Consider the following 9,482-nt stretch of genomic DNA (forward strand, 5'->3'; position numbering starts at 1 on the left):
GGTTTAAACTTCCCCGTATTAAAGAGAGGTTGTGTAGTACAGTACCCCACCCGTGTCTTAGTCTAATGCATGTTTATTATTATTATTAGTAGTAGTAGTAGTAGTAGTAGTAGTATTAGTACTCATGGTACTAATATATTCATAAAAATAGGTTGTTGTTGTTAGTATTGTTACTAGTATTACTGTCATTATTGTTGTTGTTGTTATAGCCGCAACAACACCAACCCAATCAAACAAGAAGCCTCGCCTCGGAGACCCTCAACACATTTCTCGAATAATTTCTCGGCAGTTACCGGCGCTAACACATGCACACTGTACTGTTCCTTGGTGGGTGTTACTTTTTGAACATAACAGTGATTAATGATCGTAACAAGGGGTGATGAAAGTAACATTGATTAGTGATAATTCATTATTTGGTATTTTTTTACGAAAATTTTTATCTGTCGGTTTGTCTGTCTAGTATATGTGTATTTTTTTTAAGGTGGCACTAGTAGTTTTGATACTTCCTGAACAAAAGTTATTCAGGAAAATGGCGGTGATTCCTAGTCATGAGATTCGAAAATGTGTTTATAAATTACCCTCAGTGTAATTGACACACTTTTCATGGTGTGTTTACATCCGTTCATCATGGGATCCTCAACATAAACACTATTGTGTGGATGTGGGGCGTCCAGCTACGTGTACTTGACACTGGGTGGAGGTAACACTCAACTACACAGTTATCGTTTATTCGTTCCACATTTACCATACAAAAATATATCAGGTCATCTGTATAGGTTGGTCTCGTCCTCAGTGGTAGCCGTTGCCGTAGTGGTTGAAGAAGGTGATGGCTGGGCCGTAGTGTTTAGGGTGCTGAGCCTTGCCGTGGTAGCTGACCTTGGCCACGTAGCCCTTGTAGTGGTCAGCTGTGTAGTCCACCTGGGGTAGGAGAGACGTAGTTTTTAAATTCAACGCTAAAATGTTGTAATAATAAATAGATTTTCGTGACAAACAAAAGGTTGCGAGTGTAAACAGTGTGAGGAGGTGGGTCCGTACCGTTTGTTTGCGACCGTCGGGGAGGTCCACGGTGTAGGATCCGTACACAGCTTTCCCGTCGGATTTCTCATGCTGACCGAAGTTCGTTCCCTTGTAGCCGTCGTATACATTGTAGTCGTAGTAGTAAGGCAGAGGTTCCTACGAGGGTAAATACATCAATATTGAAGCAGAGGTATACAACTGTATGCATCCTTTTTTTAGAATTGTTCAGCTCACACACAGACATGCACAAAAACACGTTACACACATTCACACTGACTGGTACTGAAAAAACAATGTACATTAATGTACACTTTTTTCAACGTTCACATACAAATAAAACGTCCGTACCGACTTATAGACTGGTCCGTAGCCGTCGGGTTCAGCCAGAGCAACGCCCAGCAGCACCAGGACCAAGCACACCTGAGGGAGAAGGTTCATTAGCGAGTCTGAAAGTGTTAATGAGGCCGTGTGGTGCGGCATTGGTGAATTATTGGAAGGAATTTGCATGTTTTTTACCGACTAGGAGTTTTGGGTACTTCTCCTTGCCTGGAAGTATAATACGTTTTTACCTAAGTTAATCATCCCAAAATACTAAGAGTGTTTTTCAGCGTACGGCCCAAAAAATTAGTCGAGTTAAAAAACGATGCCTTAACACCAATGAAAACTTTTCAGCCTTTTAAAGGAATAGTTTTTTGGCAATTTATTATAAAACACGTCGACTTAGTAGTTCATACCAGTAGTTTATTTTTTTATCTTAGTTAAAGGAATTTAGATTTTTAGGCAGGAAAACATCGTGAAAAGCTTGTGTTACCTGTAGGATTTATTTAACACGTAATTGTAGTCGTCTTTATTATTATATTGAGTATTTGATGAAAGATGTCCCCTCCCAATGGACTCCTCACTACACTCCTGGCTGGATCGGGTTAACCACTTGACACTATCCACTAACACAATTTCTTGGCCACTTGTATATTTTTACACCAGTTTCTAAGATATTTAAGACTTTAAAGAAATTATTATATTTTTTCTGATTCCAGCCAGATTTTTTATAAGAGAAAAGTGTAGATGACTGGTGAGGTATCAAAGCTTTCTTGTCGGTTGTGTGTTTATAAGATGAGTGAGACTAACCTTGTATAACATGGTTGTGTGAGGGTGTAGGGATGTCAGGCTGGAGGAGCAGGTGGAGTGAGTGACGGTGGTGGCGAGTCGTCCAGCTTATATACTCGCTGATGTTGACGATCATGGCTGACCCTGACGCCCCTGACACCAAACTCTCCCTCACATCCACCTCATAACCCCCACCCCCTCACACCCGCCCCCTCACACCCGCCCCCTCACACCCACCCACCCGAAAAAATGCAGTTTTATAATAGATGACTTTATATAGAAACAAATTATTAAGTAAAAGGTGATTTATTATGACAGGTATATGAACATGATAATAGTAATAATAGTAAGTATTTCGTTTATTTGTATAAGATAGCTTAAATAGCATCCCACTAATATAAAAAAAAATATTTCCCCACATTAGTAAGACTTTAACCAAATTTTACATCAGTGTACCGTTAACATGTTTTGATCAGTCATAAACAAAGTAGACCAAGAATCAGTTTCCCCACTGCTAGTTAAAGACCTCCCGAGTAATCTTTTATCCTCACTCTTCCTCCCCCAATAACACGCTTCAATTTCCTGACCTTGTGTACAGTGTTCGCTCAGCCTGGCCGTCTTGGTAAGTCTCTGTTTCTTAGGAGCAACAGAAAGATCTCAGCGGTCCAGTGTTGATGTGGTGTTCTTAAGGTCTCTGTCCTTTGCCACTTTACTCATTTAAATGCCTCATGAAATAACTAACAGATAAAGCGAAAGATAGATAGATGGATGGATGTAATGTTTTTTTTTTATATCGATATTTATCACAGAAGTTAATTTGTTCAGCTCCAGCCTCTAACATACATATTTTTCCCCGATTTTATTCAGTATTGTTGTAGAATTTCCCTGCTATTTTGGGTTGCAGGCGTCATGATTCACTTCCATAAATTATTAAGTGAGGATTGGTTAAGTAATTCCCTCTTCAGACCAAGACATTTGTTGATCCAAGTGTATGAATGAGTGTTAAGTATACATACTAGTATCTTCTGACTCTTCTCTAAGACTGAGATGGATGAGTGAAATTACAATAAAAGCCGAGACCCGGAGAGATACAATACCAGGGGGGATTAGTAAAGACACTTCGAATACAGTTGGAGTGGAGGGTCGTAGTCGCCAACCCTCAGCGGCAAAATTCAATTCGGTATTTAATTTGGTGTATTTCGTTATAGTGACTGAGGATTTGTATACCTGTTGAAAATAAATGCTCTCAACTTTCTTTTAATCAATTAAAGTTCCTAGTTCGTCTTTGTGGTATTGTGTATGGTTATATCTGGCTTGATGCGTTTAACATACATAAAAAAAATAAGGACATTGCTTTAGACACCACTGATATTTAAACATTATTAGACTAAAGTAACTTCAACTTTTCGAACTGTGTAAAAAAAGCTTGGGAGAAATGGTGTCACCTTGATGCACTCCTCCTTGACTGGTAACTTTTAGAAGTGAGCCAAGGTGACACAACTGAAACAAAAGCCCCCTTACATTAGACTCTTGAGGCTTTTGTAATCAGTAACTGGAAAAGAAATAGGTTTAAGATCACTGACGCTAACTTACCTCCTCCTCCAGTTTACCGACATACTGACATTTAACTCATTATCTGGCACTATGACGAACATAATTACAGACGTTGATGGAACAAAGGTGTGTCAATAATAACGAACTTGATTAAATTTCCACTAAATGCAAAATCAATTTGAACACAAGACTGAAACGAGACATAATGAATGCAGGTCAGCAGGGGACTAAAGTAACACCTCACCCATCCAGTAACACCATAGAAGAAAAGGACTGTGTCTAGATTTATGTCTTCCCAAGATGACAAAAGTAACATATGACTAAAATAAACCAAGCTAAAAATTTCGATTATAGACATTATTTTGTGCATGAGTCCTCACTTTTATCGCTCATGAGATCTTGGTTGTCCGTCCTTCCATCTGTCCGTCACGCTGATAGTTATTACCTTGTCGAAGCTGCCCAGAAACAACCTACGGAGTTACTCTAAAGGTCACATTAGTTTCTCTAAAGGTCATATACATAGAGTGGGCATGGGGGAGTTCTGTACGGTAGCTTATGCATGCCACCTCTTGAAGGTCACCAGGGTCACAGTCCTCCAGTGGGTGCGTGGCCAGGTGTGTTGGGGACGTCGGTAATCCTTTGATTTCTAGGTCATATTATATGTTAAACTGAGCCTTAAGATATTGCCTATGCTTCTTGTAAATCAGTAAGTTGCATATGGATAAAGAAGAGAGTGGTGTTTAACATAATATAAACAGTTTGCGTAATTTAACATCTGTAAGTCATTAGCTAAGATTATGATGTTTGATTTAATTTATTTTGTTTGGTATAGTTGTTTATACGGATTAACGTTAATAGTTATTTCTATTTTGGTCTAATGTTATTTCAGCTTTACAGAAACCATGAATGATTTTCGACTTCATAATATTTTATATACTTTCGTCAGTCGTTCTTGAGAGTTTCAGTAACTACGTCGTCCAAGGTACATTAGGCTCGTAGATTTCCAGAGATGAAAATAAAACCTATGGGAATACAGGAGATTTAATTTCATATTTTAGTATGTTACCTACGTTTGCATACCTGTAACTACATAATAATATCTTCGTTAAAGCCACAGCCAGGTTGTCTCCACCGTACAGTCAACGATTACTCCAGTTGAGGTGAAATGAAAGTCCGGGAAGTTTTTGGTGGTGCTGGAAAACGATCAAGACTGAGGAAGAATGTAAAGAATTGACGTGTAAAAGAACGGGAGTTTTCTATTGAGTGACCAGACACAGAGAACAGTGACTAACACAATGATCAAACAGTTTGATGTTATATTTTTTATTACTGGTTATTACCGTTTATATTATTATATATATATGGGGTTCGATCTCGGCACTAGATGGAGAGACGCTTGAGTTTACGTAAATTTATTCTCATTGTTTTATGGAATATGATGTCCTCTTGTTTCTTGATGTCTTCTTGTTTCTTGAATAACCAGTACATTATAGTTCTGTTAGAAATAATTTATTTTACTGAGTGATGGAATGGAAGAGGTACACATACTTATCATCTGCTATTGCAACTTATTTTCACATTGGGTTTGTCTACTACGCTAGGGAAATTACGAGTCATCCCAGAGCACATGTCAAGTGGGTCTGGCGCCACATATCACACACTAGTTGAAGTAGGATACACATACTGTATCTCCCACTGTTGTCTGGAATTTTATTAGCCACTTTCCTTTTCACGTCAAGCTGGTGAGGATTTGGTTACAGGAATACATTTGAGTGTCTGATCGTTTTAGTAGTTGTTTATCATCTGTGTACAGGAACACGGCTTGTAGAGTCGTATGCATTATAGGACTTTAACACTGACACTCAGAAATATAACTTGTATTTGGAAGTTATCGTTTATTTGCTCCACATTTACCATACAAAAATATAATATTAGGTCTTCTGGATATGTTGGTCTGGACGTCAGTGGTAGCCGTTGCCGTATTGGTTGAAGAAGGTGATGGCTGGGCCGTATTGTTTAGGGTGCTGAGCCTTGCCGTAGTAGCTGACCTTGGCCACGTAGCCCTTGTAGTGGTCAGCTGTGTAGTCCACCTGAGAGAAACGATAGTATAGTAAGATACAGATTTAGTTTTTGGTTTGGATATATTTGACAGTTCATGTCTTCAAGTGTAAACAGTGTGAGGAGGTGGGTCGTACCGTTTGTTTGCGACCGTCGGGGAGGTCGACGGTGTAGGAGCCGTACACAGCTTTACCGTCGGACTTCTCATGCTGACCGAAATTCGTTCCCTTGTAGCCGTCGTATACGTTGTAGTCGTAGTAGTAAGGGAGAGGCTCCTGCGAGGAGAGAGTAGTAGCTTCTGAACACAGGAAAGTAACTTCATTGAAAATCTATTCAATAACTTGGAATATTATTACACACACACACACACACACACACACACACACACACACACACACACACACAACGTACCGACTGGTAGACTGGTCCGTAGCCGTCTGGTTCAGCCAGGGCGACGCCCGCCACCACCAGGACCAAGCACACCTGAGGGAAAAGGTTCATGAGTCAGGGTCCTTAACTTTCGGTGTAATCACCAACTTGTGTATTCGTGAAGTATTGTATTCGTAAATGAGAGTAACTATGGATGGTGATGGAGATTTCAGTAATAATGTCCGAGACGTAAGCAAGTGGTCCGGGGTTCCATTCCATGGACAAGTTTCTTCGCGCCAAGAGCGTCAGTCTGTGCAGCATTAAATTAGACCCTGTGTTATTCCATTGGCGGCTAGTACGTCGGCTGATTTACCATAACATCGGGACATTCATCTGGTCAGTACACTGGGTGGTTGATGTGTTGGCGACAACTTATAGACATTAAACAAATTCACTCTCTGGTGGCCTAAGGGCAGTCCGTTCTCAAACAAGAGGAACGACCATCATTATCACGTTGTGGTCACTGTGATTCTAGACTTCATTAATAACCAAACTTAAGTCGCTACCGAACACTTCATCACACACCGAACACCATTGTCTTGTTATTTTTCTAGATCAACAACGCTAAGAGTTCTTCGATGTTAATAAAACTTTTTTTTATGAAGTTTAAGTGAAATTTCCTCAACCAAATTTTCTTTGCTTTACTAAAATCATTACAACCAGACAGACGGACGGACGAATAACAACATGAACGTATCCAGTTGATTAGTTGTAGACCTTTCCGACAAGTGACACTAACCTTGTATAACATGGTTGTGTGAGGGTGTAGGGATGTCAGGCTGGAGGAGCAGGTGGAATGAGTGACGGTGGTGGCGAGTCGTCCAGCTTATATACTCGTTGATGTTGACGATCATGGCTGACCTTGACGCCCCCCCCCCACCTCTTACCACTCCGTTCCCCATCACACATTCCCTCCCCCCGCCCCCCACCCACAAAAAATGAAATAGAATGCAAAGAAAGGAAGAAAATAATGCCAATATCTTGACAACAATCCCCGGAAAATCCAGAGACCACAATGCACTTCTTAGAGAGAGTACCCAGAGTCTATGTTAAATGAAACGACACCTCCTTTATCCGCTCTATGACAAACATTAATTTCTCATCAAACGAAAAATGTGATTTACTAACACACACACACACACACACACACACACACACACACACACACACACACACACACACATAATGGTTGCCCCTCGTGTAACAGGATGGCCGGCCCAAAGGCCACCTAGGCATAAATTTGTTTAAGGTGTAGAAGCTGTCGCCAACACAACAACCACACCCTAAGTTAACGAGCTGCAGGACCCAGTGTCAAGGAATAGGCAGAGAAGACCGGACAGCTCGCCAACTGCATTGGCTAACCATTACCCCGGAATACGATCTGCAAAACGATTAACATCCAGGTTCCCAATTACTGCTGGGTAGACAGAGTCAAATGACGTAAAGAAACTTGCCCATAGTTTCACCCTGCCCGGGGATCGAACCTGGGTCTGCTCGCTTGCGAGAAGAGCATGCTGACCTTTACACCATAGGTCGTCACAACACACACGGCTATTTGTAAGTACGCCGATGGAGCATTAGGATTACTACAAGTGATCGCGGGCCCTTCGTGCCCGGTGAAAGTTTGAACGCTCGTGCTTGGCTAGCATACAGCGAATGAGGGTGCGCCAAGTACGTAGACTTGTATGGTTAATTAGGGTGCGCCAAGTCCGTAGACTTGCATCGTTTTCCATCGTAAATAAAATGGTTAATTAATGCCTTCCTAAAGAAACCATCGACATGGGACCAGGTTTGTTCCACTACGATTTTTTTGCGATTTTTCCACCAAGTTTGATGAAAAACGATTGTGCTGTTTCGGCTGCCCAGAACAGGCAGACAGATAGTACATTAGATAGTATATTAGATATATTAAATACTGTGTGTGTGTGTGTGTGTGTGTGACGAAACCCATAATAAGACGTAAGAACAGAGGTAAGTTGTCTCCCCAACGTTAAAGTAGTCTACCCACCAGACTTTGACTACACCCACACAGCATTACACACCTGAGGGACCACCTCCTTTGGACAAGACGTAAGACTGTAGACGTAAAAGCTGTTATACTCCCACCTGACCTTCAGAAGGGTTATTGAGGTGTAAGAAGCTCAGACGAGATCCTGGGAGACTGTCTGTAAGGAGCTTAGGAATATTTACGTGAGGGGATATCAGACATCCTTAATTAATAACCCCCTCACACGGGACAGAACATGCGTGAGCTGTAGGTATAATTATCAGATATTCTTATGACTTAAATTTTTAAGAGGGTATGAAAATTTAAAATATAATTACATGTTTTTAAAATTTTCCTTGTCTACAGGAAAAATTTATTTGTCATTTTTGTCAAGTCTTGTTAAATTCTTAGCATTTAGAATATTATCCGTTTACTGATAAGAAAACTAATGACCTTGTTAATTGTTACCTCATCAAGGTGTGTTTATATGGTTGTTTCACCCGAACGTAATAAAGCAATGTGTTGAATCAGTAAACAAAACAATTAATATTGGTATTGAGGACTTGAAGTGACTGTCGACCTATCGTTCCAAATACCAATTAAGTACAGTGAAAAGGATATTTGTAGAGTTTATTTATAGAAAACGTAATTGCTGTTCGACACCACAACCGCATCCAGCCCATACGTGCACGAACTGATCGCTATAAGAACAGCCCAGTCCCAACCATTGTAAAAATAATCAATAACTTGTAATAAACCAGTGTATTCATTCCCAGTAAATCCTACTTTTTGCATTGTCACTATGTTGAAATGCCCTGTAGTTTGAGCTTTTCCCCACCTAGTTATTGTATATCTTATTTGTATCACTTATGTTACTTGTATATTATTTGTAAACCCATTGCCCAATTATGTAACTGTATATTTTCAGCCTTCTGGCTGCTATGCTCTTTCAAGAAACCGTTAATTATTATTATTATTATTATTATGATTATTATTATTAGTATTAGTATTAGTATTAGTATTAGTATTATTAGTATTAGTATTAGTATTATTATTTTATGTTATTTTAATCACTTGACGACAGCAATAAAGCTACAGTACTTTACGTTAGTCACCAGAAGTTAGAGTTTCAACTTAAGTTTTTGTTTTATAGGGAAGAATGAAATCTATGGCTAGAGATACTTTTTTTCTGTAATGACGAGGCAATTTTTTTTTTTATGTTCAGAAACAAAGAGTTAAATTTATCGCTTCGTAATGGCCAGTTACAAGAGTTAAAAAGGTTAATATCATGTTAATGAGCCGACGCATGAGTTTTGATACTAAGCTTATT

The 9,482-nt window shown here is 39.7% G+C and overlaps 1 protein-coding gene across 3 annotated transcripts; it reads right to left on the reverse strand.

Annotated features, from left to right (window-relative positions):
- Positions 1-712: 712 nt before the first annotated feature.
- LOC121874740 (pupal cuticle protein Edg-84A-like) lies at positions 713-6,967 on the reverse strand. Of its 3 annotated transcripts, none has more exons than XM_042379023.1 (4): positions 6,905-6,961; positions 1,366-1,437; positions 1,036-1,173; positions 713-918 (listed from the first exon to the last, which is right to left on the reverse strand). In XM_042379023.1, exons 1-4 carry the CDS (start codon positions 6,914-6,916, stop codon positions 790-792), a joined length of 351 nt encoding a protein of 116 aa, XP_042234957.1. In that variant the 5' UTR covers positions 6,917-6,961; the 3' UTR covers positions 713-789. The 3 variants fall into 3 exon arrangements, with proteins under 3 accessions (XP_042234957.1, XP_042234956.1, XP_042234955.1); XM_042379022.1 differs by lacking the exon at positions 6,905-6,961 and adding an exon at positions 2,146-2,181; XM_042379021.1 differs by lacking the exons at positions 713-918; positions 1,036-1,173; positions 1,366-1,437 and adding exons at positions 5,559-5,768; positions 5,874-6,011; positions 6,148-6,219 and having other exon boundaries at positions 6,905-6,967.
- Between the last annotated feature and the right edge of the window lie 2,515 nt (positions 6,968-9,482).

Source organism: Homarus americanus, unplaced genomic scaffold, assembly GCF_018991925.1.
Source record: "Homarus americanus isolate GMGI-L3 unplaced genomic scaffold, GMGI_Hamer_2.0 scaffold40841, whole genome shotgun sequence".
Taxonomy (NCBI): domain Eukaryota; kingdom Metazoa; phylum Arthropoda; class Malacostraca; order Decapoda; family Nephropidae; genus Homarus; species Homarus americanus.

Coding starts and splice junctions, on each gene's coding strand:
- LOC121874740 (XM_042379023.1), bottom strand. Junction 1,174..1,365: donor ACGGACCAGTCTATAAGTCG/GTACGGACGTTT, acceptor TTACCCTCGTAG/GAACCTCTGCCTTACTACTA. Junction 919..1,035: donor CCGACGGTCGCAAACAAACG/GTACGGACCCAC, acceptor CTCCTACCCCAG/GTGGACTACACAGCTGACCA.